This window comes from Ostrea edulis, chromosome 7 (assembly GCF_947568905.1).
Source record: "Ostrea edulis chromosome 7, xbOstEdul1.1, whole genome shotgun sequence".
In the NCBI taxonomy this organism is placed as follows: Eukaryota; Metazoa; Mollusca; class Bivalvia; order Ostreida; family Ostreidae; genus Ostrea; species Ostrea edulis.
In genome coordinates, this window is record NC_079170.1 from 6,946,815 (window position 1) to 6,971,942 (window position 25,128).

General features: G+C 30.3%; 1 protein-coding gene across 2 annotated transcripts; it reads right to left on the minus strand.

The window, feature by feature from the left end:
- Positions 1–771: 771 nt before the first annotated feature.
- On the minus strand, positions 772–25,128 carry LOC125653927 (vacuolar fusion protein MON1 homolog A-like). 2 transcript variants are annotated; one of them, XM_048883607.2, is made up of 7 exons: positions 24,859–25,128; positions 11,038–11,177; positions 9,796–10,237; positions 5,667–5,842; positions 4,827–4,947; positions 3,416–3,697; positions 772–3,145 (listed from the first exon to the last, which is right to left on the minus strand). In XM_048883607.2, the coding sequence occupies exons 1-7, from the start codon at positions 25,126–25,128 to the stop codon at positions 3,005–3,007; spliced, it is 1,572 nt and encodes a 523-aa protein (XP_048739564.1). In that variant the 3' UTR covers positions 772–3,004. The 2 variants fall into 2 exon arrangements, with proteins under 2 accessions (XP_048739564.1, XP_048739563.1); XM_048883606.2 differs by having other exon boundaries at positions 11,038–11,180.

Here is a 25,128-nt window from a genome sequence, read left to right on the forward strand (position 1 = left end):
CCCATGTTTTACATTTTGCACTGATGCTAATTGCTATGCAGTTTTCTTTAAAAGTTTTCTTAACAGACGATTCTATCAGTAATTGCCGTGTACATTAGTTTATGACCTTTCAAATGGTGTATCTAAAAGTATGTGGCATAGTGTGTTACTTTAGCAGTTTTATTTCAGTCTGTGACAGAGGAAAATCAGATTGACATGCTAAATGGAATGTTTTCTCCGTTAAACAAAATTGTCAATGAATGATATCAACATACCTCCTTAATATCAATAAATTTTCAGCGTTTCACATATATATTCCATATATCCCATGTCATATATTTCAAATACTCCACATTTTGTCGATATTTGCATGGCACACATAAACAAATTCCTTGCAGGTGTCAACGTCACTCGATGTATATTCATGACATCATCAGTTTACTTTCATATCGATCAGACAGAAATTACACAACAGCAGTATAGCATTTCGAATTTTGTTGGATCTTAGTTGCTGCATGGTTTATTTTATGCAAAAATAAAACTTAAATAAAAAATAAAATCGGAATCCAATATATACTGAGTGATATACTTTAATTTCAATTATGATGTCACATTGTTTCGCGGATTTTATCCCAGTAAAAATTTTCATAACCTGCCTTAACGTACCCGCGAAGTCTTCTTCCATGTATTATTTTTGTATAGATACTATAAATATTGCCTTTGTAATTTTCAGAACTCAGAACAAATGATTGTTTATTTCAGTTTAGGGAATTGAAAATTATTGAAATAAAACAATAGAAAATCAATTTTATTCTATCTACTTTTCGATAAGATGCACATTCTCTTATAAAACAACACAATACACACACTATCATGATCAAGAATCAAAGTAACAGACATAAGAACGGGTACAAATTTGGCTTTTATACATTTCATCATTTCACTGGCATCATCGCACAAACAAACATGCTGTTAAATGATAATCTGGTCTATATTGCCCTGGAACTAGAAATCAATATCACAGTAAATGAATGGCTTGGCAGATTTAAAAAAAATAACTCGTCCTATTATATGCCATGAAATACTATTGTTGATGTCGTTGCATTTACACACCACAGACATCTTGGAATGTGTTTCCCTATTGAATGGTGCTGTGATATTAGTACAGAGAGAAATTTCACATAGAATTAACAAGTTCCATAGCAACATATTTCGTAAGACCTAGTGACCATACTGTTGCTAAGGACTCTTAATGAGGAATGTGGCGTCATGGAAACCAGTCAATAGATGGCTGTTCTACTCTCTAGTATCAGAAAAAGATTGTATAAATAAAGCTGATTAAGTGTTCAATTTCAGTCACTAAAACTTAAACTTGTACATGTACTATGTATTTTTAAAGCATCTTTGTATACATGGAAATCATCATCCCCATTTGATTTTCGCACACTTGACCTTCCCACACTTGACCTTTGTCATTAATAGGCAAATCTAAAACTGGGTGAATTTGAACTTCCTTAATCTCTGTACAGTAGCCAAAAAAAATTGTGCAAATTTAAAATTAGAAAAAAATAATTTTGTATTTTCAATCCTGCAAAACGTACACGATGTCACATATAGTCAATATTAAAAATCAATGTTGAAATACTGGTCAGCATGTCAAAATAGGATGGGAACTGGACAAGATTTTCTAGTCAAAACATCCAAACTGCTGACATAAACCTAAGTGTAATAAAAATAAATAGTCTACATATTAAAATAGTCTAGTGTGTCCTTCTATCCTCCGTACTGGAGCCCAAGTATAGACAATGTTAGTTTTGACCTAAAACTTTGACCTGAGAATAATTAAGACTGGTTTCATTAACCACCAGAACTGATTAAGTTTAATGACTAATCAAGGAGATAATTACCATCAGTTAAACAACATTTAGACAGGTCTTGCACAAGCACCTGTTTCTGTGAAAAGGTTGTGATGTTTGTATACTACGATTTAACAAATTCTGTATGAACATCATAACTATTCACAGAAGTGAGGTGTTGGCATGGTATATATATTAAGCTTCAAACCTTTGACCTGAAAATTAATTGGGGTCATATACTAGTCATGAACTTCAATAACTCTCAAGTGAAGAGTTTTCTAGTTATCAGTAAAACAACAGTTAGTGAATAGAAAGCACTGTAACCTTTGACCTGGAAATCAAAAAGTTGTAACTGACCTTTACAATGCTTATTGGGTCAAAGGTTCGCTAGTTATCATTGGACAACAAAAATCAATACAGGTCATCCGGAGGTGCTTGACCTATACTAAAAATCAGAATCCTACACTATACTGTGTAATATATAAATGTCCAGGACATCTGAGTCATCGACTAATGGTGACCGATTGACAGAGGAACCTTGATGACTATCAGGTGAAGATAATTATGTTGTCAGTGAAACAAAAAATGGTGAATGCACAACAGAAATCTCCATGACCTTCGACCTGGAAATTGATAAGGGTCATCCACTGGTACAGACCATCCTGTCTATGAGGTTTGATGACCACCAGATAAAGAATTGTTGACTTATGTATTGGACAACATCTCGTCGATTACTGGATTGATGGGCCGACATGTGAAACTTTACGCCCCTCTTTTGCCACAGAGGGTTAAAGAATTCTATTGGACAATATCACAGAGAAGAGGAATTCTAAGTGGAATATATGTATATTGGGAATTAAATAAATGCTTTGAGCAAGTACCTAGTACTCGCAAACCTGAAGTTATGCATGACGTTCCATGTTTCTGTAGCGTGCATTAAGCACTCTACGTTCCGTGTTTCTGTATCGTACATTAAGCACTCTACGTTCCGTGTTTCTGTATCGTACATTAAGCACTCTACGTTCTGTGTTTCTGTAGCGTGCATTAAGCACTCTACAACATTGCTGCAGTCTGTCTCCCTTAAAATATTTGAAAAATAATGGAAATATACACATATTGTCATCTGAACTGGCAGCATCGTACAACTCATTTCTAAAAATCAGCTTCCATCAAAAAGTGACAGAGCTTAGAATGAATAAACGCTCCTCTTCTTTTTTGATCCACCGCAGAAGTTTGTTAATGGCTGCTATGGCCACCGGTTTTGTAACTAGGGGTCCAAATACCGCATACAGTTCAAAACCCTGTGTTAACTGAAACAACAAAATAGATGACTCAGTAAGAAAGACAGTAAAACTTGCTTATAGTCAACACACTTATAACGAAATCACGCTTGTAACGAAATCACGCTTATTGTGAGGTGACATTTTTTCCTTATGAGAGTAAAATAACAAAAATATTGGATATAACGAAGTTTGGTTATAACAAATTGTTTCTTGCTGGCCTTGGAGGACACATACACAGAACCAAAATATCAAATTCCTAAACAGAGATAAAACAAATGAACACAAGTCAGCACTCACCCATCCTAGTAGAGTCTCATGTTGCCCAACATGATAGAGGATTTTCAGTGGCCGATCTGTCATGTGAATTCTGTGGTGGAGGTACAGATATAGACCAAACAGTCTCTCCTGTTCCTCGGGTTTCAGATACGGCGCCTCAATCTCTGGACTAGTGAACTGGGCTGTGGACCGTGACTTGTACAGGAAGTGGCGGAGGTCTGATATGCCACACTGCCGAATGCTGTAGCTGGTGTTGGCCACGGAGTCACTGATTGCCTTCAGACCGTTGTATCTGTTTAATCTCTGGAATTCAAAACTTTTACAATTACTTTAATGTGATTCTTCATTTAATTTCAAGTACTCACCTCGATGCATTCAAACTATAATTATACTTAACAATGAATATGTACAATATTTGCACCCCCACCCCTATAGTTAATCTCTACATATTATATGTAACATAAATACTAAATAAATACTAAACAAGAGATGGTGCAAAATTGAAAAGGGTTATACACATGCATCATTTAATTGATAGAACATGTAGTGCCAAACCATTTCAAAATATTGTACAGACGATATCTTCCTATGTCATGAGTGGATTGACCATGTGACCTAAACATCAATACGAGTCAATATATCTACTCCTTATGCTGTACCAGTGTACGAAGTTTGGTGTCAATCAAGCAAATAATTCTTAAAATATAGGAGACGATATATAACTATGTCCAGTTTAACCCTTGACCTTTGACCATGTGACCTCAAAATCAAGAGGGGTCATCTTCTCCTGAAGATTTACCAGTGTACCAAGTTGATGTCTGTCAAGCAAAGGGTTCTCAAGATACTGAACAGACAGTATATTCCTATGTCCAGTTTGACCCTTGACCTTTGACCATATGACCTCAAAATCAAGAAGAGCCATCTTCTCCTGAAAATGTACCAATGTACCAAGTTTGATGTCTGTCAAGCAAAGGGTTCTCTAGACATTGAGTGGTCAGTATATTTCCATGTCCAGCTTGATCCTTGACCATGTGACCTCAAATCAATAGGGGTCATCTACTCCTTCGGATGTACCAGTGTACAACGTTTGATGTCTGTCAAGCAAAGGGTTCTAAAAATATTGAGTGGACAGTGTCTTCCTATGTCCAGAGTAGATTGACCTTTTGACCTAAAAAAACAATAGGGGTCCTCTTCTCCTCATATCCAAACCACATGTGAAATATCACTACGATCAAGTGAATGGTTCTCAAGATATTGAGTGGACAATGTGTGGTCTACTGACCGACCAACCACAGGTGCATAGCAATATGCCACTCTTCTTTGATAGGGGGCATGAATAAATGTTAATGTTTGACAATGTCTAAATTAACAGATAAGCCACTGACAGAAAAGTGTGGCCATTAACTGTAGAGAGAACAGATCCCCTGCTTACCTCCATGATCTTGCCCTTACAGTCTGAGAGAGTGAAGAAGGACTCTCGGTCCACAGACAGAAGGAGGAGACAGGTTTGACATCCCTCATCTAGATAAGATATGTGAGCTTGAAGGTAACCACTGGAAACAAGAGGAAGTCATTCATTAATACAACACGTTATTTATATAAGTAACTGAGAACTCTATATACATGTCCCATACAACGGAGATCTAGGAAGTTCTTTGTCAACTGTACACCTACCAAGTAAAAATGATTGGTGATATCCAAAGAAATCAAATATTCAGAAACAAGCCACATCTCTCACCTGATACCAAATTAACAATGACCTGGAGTCAAACTAACGCAGAAATCTACTGACCTGGAGTCACACTAACACAGAAATCTACTGACCTGGAGTCACACTAACGCAGAAATCTACTGACCTGGAGTCACACTAACATAGAAATCTACTGACCTGGAGTCAAACTAACACAGAAATCTACTGACCTGGAGTCACACTAACATAGAAATCTACTGACCTGGAGTCACACTAACGCAGAAATCTACTGACCTGGAGTCACACTAACACAGAAATCTACTGACCTGGAGTCAAACTAACGCAGAAATCTACTGACCTGGAGTCACACTAACGCAGAAATCTACTGACCTGGAGTCACACTAACGCAGAAATCTACTGACCTGGAGTCAAACTAACACAGAAACCTACTGACCTGGAGTCACACTAACGCAGAAACCTACTGACCTGGAGTCAAACTAACACAGAAACCTACTGACCTGGAGTCACACTAACGCAGAAACCTACTGATCTGGATAACACAGATTTCTGAAACCTACTCACCTAGAATCAAATTTGGGAAGACATATTGGTATCCATGATTCTGCAGCCTTGAAGGACTCTGAGGAGTTGATAAGGTTAATGATTATATGTAGGTCCATCGGATGAAGATAATATTTCTTCATTCGAACCAGCGTCACAAGCTGATTGTCAGCTAGAATCAACGCAAACACCAAGTCCTGAAAACGATCAATATTTGACTGTTAAGTTTTAAAATGAGACCAATTATATACACAGCTGAACTTCAGAGGCCCGTTTTACAAAACAACTAACGACAAAGTCGCAAGTCTTAAATTGTATTACACTGTTATTACTTTTCTGAGGCTTAATTTTCAACACTTTAAAAAAAATATTTTGCATTTGGAGTGAATGATCTTACAATAAACTGGAAAATTCCAATATGTAAAGTTGGTCATAAGTTCTTTTGTAAAACGCGCCCGGCCAGTATCTCAAATACCGATATCTCAAATATCATTGGTACATGTATGTCAAAGTGGTTCAGAAGTCCAAACCACTTATTCTTGAAGTATTTTACCCTCAATTACTCAAATCCTTCCATCTCAAAGTTTTTCCTTGGTCCTATCAAATTTGAGATTAACGAGGTTTGACAGTAGAAATATACTTTTATAAAAAATTATATCAAGTTCTTAGAACTGAAGTACTGAAACTTGCTAGCATTTCAAAAGTTTTATTACACATTTATTTTTATATACATGTACATTTGTTATGCATGCACATAATCATTTCATGCTATTAAATCTGCACACAATCAAATCATTTTACTTTCTTTCCTAAAAAAAATCGTTTCGTAATAATTTGTGATATAATAGAGTTTGAAATTAAATTTTTTTTTTAGCACTATAGATCAGTTGGGCTAATCAAATTATTTTTACTAGACCTGACCTTACATACACTAGCCCATACTAAACTTTCTAGAAAAAAGCAGTCTGATGCTTTCTCCATCTAATTACTTATTAACGCTAATAAAAAACCACATTTCTCTGTTAAGTTTGAACTATTACTTATTTCCTGTCTACCCACAGAAATTCTTTAGTCCATTTAGAATAAAACAACCTTGACCATTTTTCTTTTTATAAGCCTGCTGTGTTTCTACCCAGCATGTTTATGGAGGATGGGAAGCTGTATTTGAGTAGATATATTCCCACACCATTGTCAACACTGAAAAATGGTTGTATACAATGAAATTTGATAAAAAACTTTCTTACATTTAATTCAAATAAATTGTATTAAAATCAAAATTAATTCAATCTATGTCTATTTTCATAAAACAAAACTTCACTCTCATTCATATTTTAATTAACAACAATTAGATGTAGGAAAATATCACTTCTAACCGAGATTATCTATTATATCTAAATATAATACCATTGCAGTTTAAAGTTTACACTTATTCGTTAAGTTTTTAAGATTTAAAATAAATTTAAGTTTCTTGTTAATTTTTTCAACACTACCAGTTGTATTAGTACAACAACATTTTACAGAGTTTAAAAAGTTGTATTTCATGTGATGTTATATGCATATCTATAAGTGCAGTTGTTATAAAATGATAAACATCAAGGTTTTTTTCTTCTTCTTGAATTTCACTTCAGTAAAACATGCAGCTATTTCTGCTTAATGAGTTCTACAGAAAATGTTAAAATAACTGAAATAATTATGCCCGGTTCTTTTGCAATGTTCTAAGAAATTCATGAAAATCAGTGTTATTTTTTAAAATTCATTTTGCACTTTGACATTGATTTGTTGATATTTTTGAGATGGAATTATGGTTTTAAAAACAGAGATGGTAACTTAAGGAAATTATCAATAACAGTATGATAATCAATTTTATGTTTTCCAGTGGATAATGTCATTATAAGTAAACATGAATTAGACTCATCAAATTAAAAATTTTCAAATCTAAATAAAACTTTTCCTTAAATTAATGATGTAATGGATACATTGTGTTCATGTGAAATATAAGACAAAAGCTTATCTAACTAGTTTTAGTACTCTTGATAAATGCTCTTTTATCATCACATCACATTTAAATAAAATTTGCAGGAAGTTACAGGGAACAAAAGGTAAATAAATTGTAGAATGTATACAAATTTATAAAGGAAGATATTGATTACATAATAAAATGAAGATCCCTATTCATATAAATCTGGAGCTGAAATAATGATTCTTAAGCATTTTCTTTCTGAATGCAGGATTCTCAGGGTTTGTAAATGTGTACTGGTGCATGTTAACACATGAGACCTTAATATGCTCATAATGTACGAATGTGACAACACCGTATAATAAGCTATTTACATCATTAGAGTTCAAGGTGATATAAAATATTACCAAGTTTTAATACACTCTTGAGCTTCACATCAAAAGTATCATTGAAATATAGGTGAATTATGTAACCTTAATTGTGTAGAAGATGAATTTCATTTCCTCACTGATTGTCCATTCTATGTTGAAGAGAGAAATATGTTTTTTAATGGTATATAGAAGCTCAACAAATTTTTTAATCTATTTAAGGAGGTTTGCTACACTAGAGAAATTTGACGTAGATGAAAAGTGGAAGATATGTACAACAATATTTTGAAGTTGAAAATTTTCAAATTAACTTTAATTTGTCAAAAAATACAGTTTTAGTAGAAGGTATTCTGAAAAAAATTTAAAACGCCTGCTGGACTCGAACCTGAAACCTAGAGGTCAGCAGTCGGTATTCTAACTTACTGAGCTACTCGGCTAGGTATTTAAATGGAAAAGGAAAAGTCAAATATTGCTGATATCGATTTTTTCATCCATGTTTTTAAAGGAAGTCAGCCATTATGACGATGTAGAGTACTACCTTAATAACAAATAAGGACAAATTTACTTGGTTGATGATTAATGAAGACAAACCAGTAATTGTCAAATTGAGTGAATATTTAGTTCAAACTTTCAGAAAAAGAAGTGATGCTTTAAAACTGCAAATATCATTATAGTTTATTACTCATATGTTGGTATAATACTGATATTGTCCATTTACTTGTGTATACACATTATTAGCAATTCATATCAATCTAATTAAAATTAGATGTTTGATCCGCTCGCGTACTCGCATACATAACTGTATGCGAGTACGCGAGCGGATCAAACATCTAATTTTAATTAGATTGCAATTCATATATGTATGTACTCGTTTCCCCAACATGCTACATCCACATGTAGTTTGCAGTCTATGTAACCTGTAGCTAATGTTGTAAACTTTCTTTCTTTTTTGAAATTTCCTTCTTTATAAACTGTCTTGCTGTTATGCCCTCTTGTCCCAAAATTGGAATAAAACTTATCTTATCTATACGTATATTGTTGACTACTACATCTAATCCTTCAAAAAAGATTGTGCACTTTTTTATTTTTAAAAGCCTCAAGACGGGGTCAGGGTTACACAGGGTACTAAGACGGGGTCGGGGTGGTCAGGGGTACACAGGACACTAAGAAGGGGTCGGGGTGGTCAGGGGTACATAGGGACTGGTCATGGAACATTCAGAAATCGTGAAAGTAAAGCCAGATTTTTTTCATGCAGGTTATTTTCTAAACGTCTTGATATCAAGGACCTGGGCCTTTCCAATTGGGAAAAAAGTGGCATTTGCTTGAAATTGGCAAAAAAGTGTCATCCAAAGAAGTAGGGGAAGAAAAACCAAACCTGTGCATGAAGGTACAATTGGACTCTCTGTGACTTTCAAATTGGTCATTCAGATAAGCAGGGGCCAAAAAATTAGGTTTATTTCACAATTTTGAAGCAAAAATTGTAATTTGTGGGCCTGTGAAGGAGAGTTATGAACAATAAGACGACCCTGCTTTGATTTGTTTTCATTGTTTGAGAATTTATTCTAAAGCAAAAATTGGGGGAAATACTGTTAAATACCTCCTTTTTAGCATTGGGAATGGGGTCTTATTTCAGAAACTGAAAGACATTTTTATATATTTACTTTTCAATCATTTAATTCCATGCAGGTCAAGTGTATTTATATGTTGTTAATACCTCATCTCAAAAGAGGAAAGCTTAATATGAGATGTTAACCACAAGTTTCAGTTAGTAAGAATGTTGAGGGAAAACCGGAATGAATGTAAATATACAGCAATATGAACCTACTTTGACTCGGGCTTGCTGCACTACACTCTGTGCAATCTGGTCCCTGACTTGACTGTCCAACGGTAAACATCGCACGGCTCCAAGTAAAAAACTGGCATCTGTATCAAACATGTTTAACATGTTGTCCAGGAATTTCTCAGCCCCACTTAATAGTCTTCTAAGGTCATAATTACGCCTCTGTTTAAATATCTTATTCAAAGTTGTGTGCGTTAGAACACTAAGAATCTGGTTGTATAAGTACGATAGTTGGTGAAGAATTTGATGTGGTGAGTCCTGACTGCTGCACACGCCCACTAAGATCAAGTGATCTCGCACAAGGAACACGAACTTGTGATCGCCAGCAATGAAACACCGGATATTGTCTTTGTTCGAATCATGAACAAATGAGACTAAAGCTTGCAGAAGTCCCATAATGGTGACAAGTTTGTCTTCATTTCCATACCTAGAAATAGTTGAAAGACTTATCAATGGTAGGACACAGTATAATACACACTTTTTATGGCATATTATTGATCCCAAAATAAAACATTTTACTTATACACTGAAACCTGCCTAACCCAACAAGCTCTGGGGAGATAAAAGTTTTGTCAACATAACAGTGTGTCATAATAAACAGTGTACAAAAATAAAACTATGACATTGAGAATGAAACTAAGGGTCAGAATGTCCAGTGAAATGAAGTCGCTGATTCAGTTAAAAAGCTGTTTATGGTAAATTCTATCCATATTTGCAACTGCTTTATCAACTTGCTATCTTTACTAATGGCACATGTACATGTATATCTGAATATTCACTTGCTTTCACGGTCATTATGGTACACAAAATGTTTAATGATGTCTAATTACAACATATATAACATACCAATCAAAATTGTCATGAATGAAAACTATTAGAAATCTATGATAATGCTGTGGCACTGGGATCTTAGAATTTTGCATTTTGTAAACATACATTGCAAATTCAATTGCATGATCCACGGATAGCGACCCCTCGACAGAGCTAATCAGATAGGTGACAAGTTTTTTTTAAAACGATAGAGTATAATATATCATTTTATTTTTGGATCAATAGCATACTTCCATTTGAATTTTTTATTTATCATAATGTGTTCACCTAAACTATATTATATGTTTTTCATTGTAAATTCTTTTTTTATTGGGGGGAAACAATGAATCTGACAAATATAAATATTCTACTAGCTCCACAGCTTCCTGACAACCAAATGGTGACATTATACACCACCTTGAATATACAGGTTTGCCCGATTCACTCAGGATGAAGATGTGCTTTTTTTTCTGTCTCCATTCTGCTGTCTGTGTCTCATCCAGTTCTTCCGGTATTTCCTGTGGTGTTATGGTCATCTTATCCATGTCACTACTAACCTGCTGAATAAGAATCATCAATGTATGAACATTAAACCAATCTCTGACAGGGACAAAGCAGTAGTTAATGACTGCACAGCAAATCAACAGTGAATATCAGAATGCACTGCTATATGATGATACAATTTATTGACCAATTATGGACCCACAAGGGGCAAATATACAAAGAACAGTTATGATTTAAGACATATATGAGTCAGAGACAAACATGCACATAGCATACATGTTATATAAACATGTACATAACTTACTGTACATAACTGTAGTTATATAAACATGTACATAACTTACTGTACATAACTGTAGTAATATAAACATGTACATAACTTACTGTACATCTGTAGTTATATAAACATGTACATAACTTACTGTACATAACTGTAGTAATATAAACATGTACATAACTTACTGTACATCTGTAGTAATATAAACATGTACATAACTTACTGTACATCTGTAGTTATATAAACATGTACATAACTTACTGTACATAACTGTAGTAATATAAACATGTACATAACTTACTGTACATCTGTAGTAATATAAACATGTACATAACTTACTGTACATCTGTAGTAATATAAACATGTACATAACTTACTGTACATCTGTAGTAATATAAACATGTACATAACTTACTGTACATAACTGTAGTAATATAAACATGTACATAACTTACTGTACATCTGTAGTAATATAAACATGTACATAACTTACTGTACATAACTGTAGTAATATAAACATGTACATAACTTACTGTACATAACTGTAGTTATATAAACATGTACATAACTTACTGTACATCTGTAGTAATATAAACATGTACATAACTTACTGTACATCTGTAGTAATATAAACATGTACATAACTTACTGTACATAACTGTAGTAATATAAACATGTACATAACTTACTGTACATCTGTAGTAATATAAACATGTACATAACTTACTGTACATAACTGTAGTAATATAAACATGTACATAACTTACTGTACATAACTGTAGTAATATAAACATGTACATAACTTACTGTACATCTGTAGTTATATAAACATGTACATAACTTACTGTACATAACTGTAGTAATATAAACATGTACATAACTTACTGTACATAACTGTAGTAATATAAACATGTACATAACTTACTGTACATCTGTAGTAATATAAACATGTACATAACTTACTGTACATCTGTAGTAATATAAACATGTACATAACTTACTGTACATCTGTAGTAATATAAACATGTACATAACTTACTGTACATAACTGTAGTAATATAAACATGTACATAACTTACTGTACATAACTGTAGTAATATAAACATGTACATAACTTACTGTACATCTGTAGTAATATAAACATGTACATAACTTACTGTACATCTGTAGTAATATAAACATGTACATAACTTACTGTACATAACTGTAGTAATATAAACATGTACATAACTTACTGTACATCTGTAGTTATATAAACATGTACATAACTTACTGTACATAACTGTAGTTATATAAACATGTACATAACTTACTGTACATCTGTAGTAATATAAACATGTACATAACTTACTGTACATCTGTAGTAATATAAACATGTACATAACTTACTGTACATAACTGTAGTAATATAAACATGTACATAACTTACTGTACATCTGTAGTAATATAAACATGTACATAACTTACTGTACATCTGTAGTAATATAAACATGTACATAACTTACTGTACATAACTGTAGTAATATAAACATGTACATAACTTACTGTACATAACTGTAGTTATATAAACATGTACATAACTTACTGTACATCTGTAGTAATATAAACATGTACATAACTTACTGTACATCTGTAGTAATATAAACATGTACATAACTTACTGTACATCTGTAGTAATATAAACATGTACATAACTTACTGTACATCTGTAGTTATATAAACATGTACATAACTTACTGTACATAACTGTAGTAATATAAACATGTACATAACTTACTGTACATAACTGTAGTAATATAAACATGTACATAACTTACTGTACATCTGTAGTTATATAAACATGTACATAACTTACTGTACATAACTGTAGTAATATAAACATGTACATAACTTACTGTACATAACTGTAGTAATATAAACATGTACATAACTTACTGTACATCTGTAGTTATATAAACATGTACATAACTTACTGTACATCTGTAGTAATATAAACATGTACATAACTTACTGTACATAACTGTAGTAATATAAACATGTACATAACTTACTGTACATCTGTAGTAATATAAACATGTACATAACTTACTGTACATAACTGTAGTAATATAAACATGTACATAACTTACTGTACATCTGTAGTAATATAAACATGTACATAACTTACTGTACATAACTGTAGTTATATAAACATGTACATAACTTACTGTACATAACTGTAGTTATATAAACATGTACATAACTTACTGTACATCTGTAGTAATATAAACATGTACATAACTTACTGTACATAACTGTAGTAATATAAACATGTACATAACTTACTGTACATCTGTAGTAATATAAACATGTACATAACTTACTGTACATAACTGTAGTAATATAAACATGTACATAACTTACTGTACATCTGTAGTAATATAAACATGTACATAACTTACTGTACATAACTGTAGTTATATAAACATGTACATAACTTACTGTACATAACTGTAGTAATATAAACATGTACATAACTTACTGTACATCTGTAGTAATATAAACATGTACATAACTTACTGTACATCTGTAGTAATATAAACATGTACATAACTTACTGTACATCTGTAGTAATATAAACATGTACATAACTTACTGTACATCTGTAGTAATATAAACATGTACATAACTTACTGTACATAACTGTAGTAATATAAACATGTACATAACTTACTGTACATCTGTAGTAATATAAACATGTACATAACTTACTGTACATAACTGTAGTAATATAAACATGTACATAACTTACTGTATATCTGTAGTAATATAAACATGTACATAACTTACTGTATATCTGTAGTAATATAAACATGTACATAACTTACTGTACATAACTGTAGTAATATAAACATGTACATAACTTACTGTACATCTGTAGTAATATAAACATGTACATAACTTACTGTACATCTGTAGTAATATAAACATGTACATAACTTACTGTACATAACTGTAGTAATATAAACATGTACATAACTTACTGTACATCTGTAGTAATATAAACATGTACATAACTTACTGTACATAACTGTAGTAATATAAACATGTACATAACTTACTGTACATCTGTAGTAATATAAACATGTACATAACTTACTGTACATAACTGTAGTAATATAAACATGTACATAACTTACTGTATATCTGTAGTAATATAAACATGTACATAACTTACTGTATATCTGTAGTAATATAAACATGTACATAACTTACTGTACATAACTGTAGTAATATAAACATGTACATAACTTACTGTACATCTGTAGTAATATAAACATGTACATAACTTACTGTACATCTGTAGTAATATAAACATGTACATAACTTACTGTACATAACTGTAGTAATATAAACATGTACATAACTTACTGTACATCTGTAGTAATATAAACATGTACATAACTTACTGTACATAACTGTAGTTATATAAACATGTACATAACTTACTGTACATCTGTAGTAATATAAACATGTACATAACTTACTGTACATAACTGTAGTTATATAAACATGTACATAACTTACTGTACATCTGTAGTAATATAAACATGTACATAACTTACTGTACATCTGTAGTAATATAAACATGTACATAACTTACTGTACATCTGTAGTAATATAAACATGTACATAACTTACTGTATATCTGTAGTAATATAAACATGTACATAACTTACTGTATATCTGTAGTAATATAAACATGTACATAACTTACTGTACATCTGTAGTTATATAAACATGTACATAACTTACTGTACATAACTGTAGTAATATAAACATGTACATAACTTACTGTACATCTGTAGTAATATAAACATGTACATAACTTACTGTACATCTGTAGTAATATAAACATGTACATAACTTACTGTACATAACTGTAGTTATATAAACATGTACATAACTTACTGTACATAACTGTAGTAATATAAACATGTACATAACTTACTGTATATCTGTAGTAATATAAACATGTACATAACTTACTGTACATCTGTAGTTATATAAACATGTACATAACTTACTGTACATAACTGTAGTTATATATAAACATGTACATAACTTACTGTACATAACTGTAGTAATATAAACATGTACATAACTTACTGTACATCTGTAGTTATATAAACATGTACATAACTTACTGTACATAACTGTAGTTATATAAACATGTACATAACTTACTGTACATCTGTAGTAATATAAACATGTACATAACTTACTGTACATCTGTAGTTATATAAACATGTACATAACTTACTGTACATCTGTAGTAATATAAACATGTACATAACTTACTGTACATCTGTAGTAATATAAACATGTACATAACTTACTGTACATAACTGTAGTAATATAAACATGTACATAACTTACTGTACATCTGTAGTAATATAAACATGTACATAACTTACTGTACATCTGTAGTAATATAAACATGTACATAACTTACTGTACATAACTGTAGTAATATAAACATGTACATAACTTACTGTACATCTGTAGTAATATAAACATGTACATAACTTACTGTACATCTGTAGTAATATAAACATGTACATAACTTACTGTACATAACTGTAGTAATATAAACATGTACATAACTTACTGTACATCTGTAGTTATATAAACATGTACATAACTTACTGTACATATCTGTAGTAATATAAACATGTACATAACTTACTGTACATAACTGTAGTAATATAAACATGTACATAACTTACTGTACATCTGTAGTAATATAAACATGTACATAACTTACTGTACATCTGTAGTAATATAAACATGTACATAACTTACTGTACATCTGTAGTAATATAAACATGTACATAACTTACTGTACATCTGTAGTAATATAAACATGTACATAACTTACTGTACATCTGTAGTAATATAAACATGTACATAACTTACTGTACATCTGTAGTTATATAAACATGTACATAACTTACTGTACATCTGTAGTTATATAAACATGTACATAACTTACTGTACATCTGTAGTTATATAAACATGTACATAACTTACTGTACATAACTGTAGTTATATAAACATGTACATAACTTACTGTACATCTGTAGTAATATAAACATGTACATAACTTACTGTACATCTGTAGTAATATAAACATGTACATAACTTACTGTACATCTGTAGTAATATAAACATGTACATAACTTACTGTACATATCTGTAGTAATATAAACATGTACATAACTTACTGTACATAACTGTAGTAATATAAACATGTACATAACTTACTGTACATCTGTAGTTATATAAACATGTACATAACTTACTGTACATCTGTAGTAATATAAACATGTACATAACTTACTGTACATAACTGTAGTAATATAAACATGTACATAACTTACTGTACATAACTGTAGTAATATAAACATGTACATAACTTACTGTACATAACTGTAGTAATATAAACATGTACATAACTTACTGTACATAACTGTAGTAATATAAACATGTACATAACTTACTGTACATAACTGTAGTTATATAAACATGTACATAACTTACTGTACATCTGTAGTAATATAAACATGTACATAACTTACTGTACATAACTGTAGTTATATAAACATGTACATAACTTACTGTACATCTGTAGTAATATAAACATGTACATAACTTACTGTACATCTGTAGTAATATAAACATGTACATAACTTACTGTACATCTGTAGTAATATAAACATGTACATAACTTACTGTATATCTGTAGTAATATAAACATGTACATAACTTACTGTATATCTGTAGTAATATAAACATGTACATAACTTACTGTACATCTGTAGTTATATAAACATGTACATAACTTACTGTACATCTGTAGTTATATAAACATGTACATAACTTACTGTACATAACTGTAGTTATATATAAACATGTACATAACTTACTGTACATAACTGTAGTAATATAAACATGTACATAACTTACTGTACATCTGTAGTTATATAAACATGTACATAACTTACTGTACATAACTGTAGTTATATAAACATGTACATAACTTACTGTACATCTGTAGTAATATAAACATGTACATAACTTACTGTACATCTGTAGTTATATAAACATGTACATAACTTACTGTACATCTGTAGTAATATAAACATGTACATAACTTACTGTACATCTGTAGTAATATAAACATGTACATAACTTACTGTACATAACTGTAGTAATATAAACATGTACATAACTTACTGTACATCTGTAGTAATATAAACATGTACATAACTTACTGTACATCTGTAGTAATATAAACATGTACATAACTTACTGTACATAACTGTAGTAATATAAACATGTACATAACTTACTGTACATCTGTAGTAATATAAACATGTACATAACTTACTGTACATCTGTAGTTATATAAACATGTACATAACTTACTGTACATCTGTAGTAATATAAACATGTACATAACTTACTGTACATAACTGTAGTAATATAAACATGTACATAACTTACTGTACATCTGTAGTAATATAAACATGTACATAACTTACTGTACATAACTGTAGTAATATAAACATGTACATAACTTACTGTACATCTGTAGTTATATAAACATGTACATAACTTACTGTACATCTGTAGTAATATAAACATGTACATAACTTACTGTACATCTGTAGTAATATAAACATGTACATAACTTACTGTACATCTGTAGTAATATAAACATGTACATAACTTACTGTACATAACTGTAGTAATATAAACATGTACATAACTTACTGTACATCTGTAGTAATATAAACATGTACATAACTTACTGTACATAACTGTAGTAATATAAACATGTACATAACTTACTGTACATCTGTAGTTATATAAACATGTACATAACTTACTGTACATCTGTAGTAATATAAACATGTACATAACTTACTGTACATCTGTAGTAATATAAACATGTACATAACTTACTGTACATCTGTAGTAATATAAACATGTACATAACTTACTGTACATAACTGTAGTAATATAAACATGTACATAACTTACTGTACATCTGTAGTAATATAAACATGTACATAACTTACTGTACATAACTGTAGTAATATAAACATGTACATAACTTACTGTACATCTGTAGTAATATAAACATGTACATAACTTACTGTACATCTGTAGTAATATAAACATGTACATAACTTACTGTACATAACTGTAGTAATATAAACATGTACATAACTTACTGTACATCTGTAGTTATATAAACATGTACATAACTTACTGTACATATCTGTAGTAATATAAACATGTACATAACTTACTGTACATAACTGTAGTAATATAAACATGTACATAACTTACTGTACATCTGTAGTAATATAAACATGTACATAACTTACTGTACATCTGTAGTAATATAAACATGTACATAACTTACTGTACATCTGTAGTAATATAAACATGTACATAACTTACTGTACATATCTGTAGTAATATAAACATGTACATAACTTACTGTACATAACTGTAGTAATATAAACATGTACATAACTTACTGTACATCTGTAGTTATATAAACATGTACATAACTTACTGTACATCTGTAGTAATATAAACATGTACATAACTTACTGTACATAACTGTAGTAATATAAACATGTACATAACTTACTGTACATAACTGTAGTAATATAAACATGTACATAACTTACTGTACATAACTGTAGTAATATAAACATGTACATAACTTACTGTACATAACTGTAGTAATATAAACATGTACATAACTTACTGTACATCTGTAGTAATATAAACATGTACATAACTTACTGTACATCTGTAGTAATATAAACATGTACATAACTTACTGTACATCTGTAGTTATATATAAACATGTACATAACTTACTGTACATAACTGTAGTAATATAAACATGTACATAACTTACTGTACATCTGTAGTAATATAAACATGTACATAACTTACTGTACATAACTGTAGTAATATAAACATGTACATAACTTACTGTACATAACTGTAGTAATATAAACATGTACATAACTTACTGTACATAACTGTAGTAATATAAACATGTACATAACTTACTGTACATCTGTAGTTATATAAACATGTACATAACTTACTGTACATAACTGTAGTAATATAAACATGTACATAACTTACTGTACATCTGTAGTAATATAAACATGTACATAACTTACTGTACATAACTGTAGTAATATAAACATGTACATAACTTACTGTACATCTGTAGTAATATAAACATGTACATAACTTACTGTACATAACTGTAGTAATATAAACATGTACATAACTTACTGTACATCTGTAGTTATATAAACATGTACATAACTTACTGTACATCTGTAGTAATATAAACATGTACATAACTTACTGTACATCTGTAGTAATATAAACATGTACATAACTTACTGTACATCTGTAGTAATATAAACATGTACATAACTTACTGTACATCTGTAGTAATATAAACATGTACATAACTTACTGTACATAACTGTAGTTATATAAACATGTACATAACTTACTGTACATAACTGTAGTAATATAAACATGTACATAACTTACTGTACATAACTGTAGTAATATAAACATGTACATAACTTACTGTACATCTGTAGTAATATAAACATGTACATAACTTACTGTACATCTGTAGTTATATAAACATGTACATAACTTACTGTACATCTGTAGTAATATAAACATGTACATAACTTACTGTACATAACTGTAGTAATATAAACATGTACATAACTTACTGTACATCTGTAGTTATATAAACATGTACATAACTTACTGTACATAACTGTAGTAATATAAACATGTACATAACTTACTGTACATCTGTAGTAATATAAACATGTACATAACTTACTGTACATAACTGTAGTAATATAAACATGTACATAACTTACTGTACATCTGTAGTAATATAAACATGTACATAACTTACTGTACATAACTGTAGTAATATAAACATGTACATAACTTACTGTACATAACTGTAGTAATATAAACATGTACATAACTTACTGTACATAACTGTAGTAATATAAACATGTACATAACTTACTGTACATCTGTAGTAATATAAACATGTACATAACTTACTGTACATAACTGTAGTTATATAAACATGTACATAACTTACTGTACATCTGTAGTAATATAAACATGTACATAACTTACTGTATATCTGTAGTTATATAAACATGTACATAACTTACTGTACATCTGTAGTAATATAAACATGTACATAACTTACTGTACATAACTGTAGTAATATAAACATGTACATAACTTACTGTACATCTGTAGTAATATAAACATGTACATAACTTACTGTACATAACTGTAGTAATATAAACATGTACATAACTTACTGTATATCTGTAGTAATATAAACATGTACATAACTTACTGTATATCTGTAGTAATATAAACATGTACATAACTTACTGTACATAACTGTAGTAATATAAACATGTACATAACTTACTGTACATCTGTAGTAATATAAACATGTACATAACTTACTGTACATCTGTAGTAATATAAACATGTACATAACTTACTGTACATAACTGTAGTAATATAAACATGTACATAACTTACTGTACATCTGTAGTAATATAAACATGTACATAACTTACTGTACATAACTGTAGTTATATAAACATGTACATAACTTACTGTACATCTGTAGTAATATAAACATGTACATAACTTACTGTACATAACTGTAGTTATATAAACATGTACATAACTTACTGTACATCTGTAGTAATATAAACATGTACATAACTTACTGTACATCTGTAGTAATATAAACATGTACATAACTTACTGTACATCTGTAGTAATATAAACATGTACATAACTTACTGTACATCTGTAGTAATATAAACATGTACATAACTTACTGTACATCTGTAGTAATATAAACATGTACATAACTTACTGTACATAACTGTAGTAATATAAACATGTACATAACTTACTGTACATCTGTAGTTATATAAACATGTACATAACTTACTGTACATCTGTAGTAATATAAACATGTACATAACTTACTGTACATCTGTAGTAATATAAACATGTACATAACTTACTGTACATCTGTAGTAATATAAACATGTACATAACTTACTGTACATCTGTAGTAATATAAACATGTACATAACTTACTGTACATCTGTAGTAATATAAACATGTACATAACTTACTGTACATAACTGTAGTAATATAAACATGTACATAACTTACTGTACATCTGTAGTAATATAAACATGTACATAACTTACTGTACATAACTGTAGTAATATAAACATGTACATAACTTACTGTACATCTGTAGTAATATAAACATGTACATAACTTACTGTACATCTGTAGTTATATAAACATGTACATAACTTACTGTACATAACTGTAGTAATATAAACATGTACATAACTTACTGTACATATCTGTAGTAATATAAACATGTACATAACTTACTGTACATAACTGTAGTAATATAAACATGTACATAACTTACTGTACATCTGTAGTTATATAAACATGTACATAACTTACTGTACATAACTGTAGTAATATAAACATGTACATAACTTACTGTACATAACTGTAGTAATATAAACATGTACATAACTTACTGTACATCTGTAGTAATATAAACATGTACATAACTTACTGTACATAACTGTAGTAATATAAACATGTACATAACTTACTGTACATCTGTAGTAATATAAACATGTACATAACTTACTGTACATCTGTAGTAATATAAACATGTACATAACTTACTGTACATAACTGTAGTAATATAAACATGTACATAACTTACTGTACATCTGTAGTTATATAAACATGTACATAACTTACTGTACATAACTGTAGTAATATAAACATGTACATAACTTACTGTACATAACTGTAGTTATATAAACATGTACATAACTTACTGTACATCTGTAGTAATATAAACATGTACATAACTTACTGTACATAACTGTAGTAATATAAACATGTACATAACTTACTGTACATACTTTACTGTACATAACTGTAGTAATATAAACATGTACATAACTTACTGTACATAACTGTAGTAATATAAACATGTACATAACTTACTGTACATCTGTAGTTATATAAACATGTACATAACTTACTGTACATAACTGTAGTAATATAAACATGTACATAACTTACTGTACATCTGTAGTTATATAAACATGTACATAACTTACTGTACATAACTGTAGTTATATAAACATGTACATAACTTACTGTACATCTGTAGTAATATAAACATGTACATAACTTACTGTACATCTGTAGTAATATAAACATGTACATAACTTACTGTACATCTGTAGTAATATAAACATGTACATAACTTACTGTACATAACTTACTGTACATAACTGTAGTAATATAAACATGTACATAACTTACTGTACATAACTGTAGTAATATAAACATGTACATAACTTACTGTACATCTGTAGTTATATAAACATGTACATAACTTACTGTACATAACTGTAGTAATATAAACATGTACATAACTTACTGTACATAACTTACTGTACATAACTGTAGTAATATAAACATGTACATAACTTACTGTACATAACTGTAGTAATATAAACATGTACATAACTTACTGTACATAACTTACTGTACATCTGTAGTTATATAAACATGTACATAACTTACTGTACATCTGTAGTAATATAAACATGTACATAACTTACTGTACATAACTGTAGTAATATAAACATGTACATAACTTACTGTACATCTGTAGTTATATAAACATGTACATAACTTACTGTACATAACTGTAGTAATATAAACATGTACATAACTTACTGTACATCTGTAGTAATATAAACATGTACATAACTTACTGTACATCTGTAGTAATATAAACATGTACATAACTTACTGTACATCTGTAGTAATATAAACATGTACATAACTTACTGTACATAACTGTAGTAATATAAACATGTACATAACTTACTGTACATACTTTACTGTACATAACTGTAGTAATATAAACATGTACATAACTTACTGTACATCTGTAGTAATATAAACATGTACATAACTTACTGTACATCTGGATCAAAGCACAAATGGCAGTTTGTGAACTACACTGTAGATATAACTTCACTACATGAAACTTACACAATACAGATTAAAGACAAGTTCAAATCTCTTAGATACCACTGCGAATTTCTGGACTGTTATGGGTTTTGATGTGTACAAATATTAAATAAATAAATACATGTATATCAAATAAAAATCATGGACCTGGGTTTAGGAAACAGATTAAATGCCCAAAATAGCATTTAGATACATGTAATGAATATTAGAGTCTTAATTAATTGTTATCCAATACTTCGACTATGGGTCTAGATGGGGAGGACACTAACCAAACCGATTTATTATCATATGAACAAACTGAAGTTACATCTTAATATATGGTTACTAATGATGAAATTACAGGAACCGTTAATTTTGTCTGATGTCTGTAATAAAAATATTAGGAGTCTATACCTAAAATATCCTCTTTAAAAAACCCACAAGGTTCCTGTGATTAAATATTATCTTGTTTGAGTTTTTTTTTTAAAAACCTATATTTCAAAACAGTTAAACAGGTTGGGAGCACTTCCCCCTGGCCCTGTAGCATGATCTTTTCACTTAAATGCGATTATCCCTCTTTAGCGAGAGAGTAAACATTACCATAAACAGGTGTTTGGTGTCTTTATTGAAAATAATGGCAAATTCCGTGCAATGCTGAATAAATGCGACACACACTCAACATGATGCAAATTGTCTCTATAAAATTGAGAACACAGTCAAGAAATTTCATACCAACATTGCTGAAATCCAGTGGCTGTGCACACCGTGGGTGTTTTTGTTTATATTTTGCAGTTCTAAGTATCACACATTTTAACCTTTTTCTTCTTTTCACACGAAACATGAAGAGATGCACTCCATGGGGTGTTTTTCTTGATTATACGGGATATATTTACTCCCTTGATAAAGAGGGATAATCGCGTTTTAGCGAGAAGATCTCGCTATATAGGGGAAGTGTTCCTTACCTGTTAAACTATAGAGCTATGATATTGCTAAAACCCTGTGAACAAATTGAAATGCTTTATGCTGAACATGTAGTGAAAAGAATGTTGAATAATTCACAAACATTATGTTCCTCCTACTTTACATACTGAAATAATATCCAGATGCACTTGGATACATAGAACTTTCAGAAAAAAGTCAAAACAGTAAAACTCGTAAATCATGCTAACTGTAATCACACATGCCATAAATGCTATAAATCTTACCTGTTCGCTTTCCGACCGTCCTTCCTCACCGCCCGAGATCTCATCGTTGGATGACAGATTTTTCCCGTCGTCTTGTGAGCTTTGACGAACCAGTTCATGGATAACTCCGCTAGGTTGGATGTCATATTCCTCCAGTGCCTCGTAATCGACATTTATGAATGGTTCGTCGGTGTCCTTGTGTCCAATTTCGGGCTCTATGAAGTCACTTTGCTCTGATTCTGAGGTAGAAACATGTTCCGCCTCTCTGTTCTCTGCCATTTTTTGACCCAT

Bases quoted from the DNA above. Each gene is read 5' to 3' on its own strand.
- LOC125653927 (XM_048883606.2), bottom strand. From the start codon at position 25,128: ATGGGTCAAAAAATGGCAGAGAACAGAGAGGCGGAACATGTTTCTACC. The intron at 10,238-11,037 runs GTGGTGTATAAT...AACTATTTCTAG, and splicing joins GGCAAACCTGTATATTCAAG to GTATGGAAATGAAGACAAAC. The intron at 5,843-9,795 runs GTAGGTTCATAT...GATCGTTTTCAG, and splicing joins TGCAGCAAGCCCGAGTCAAA to GACTTGGTGTTTGCGTTGAT.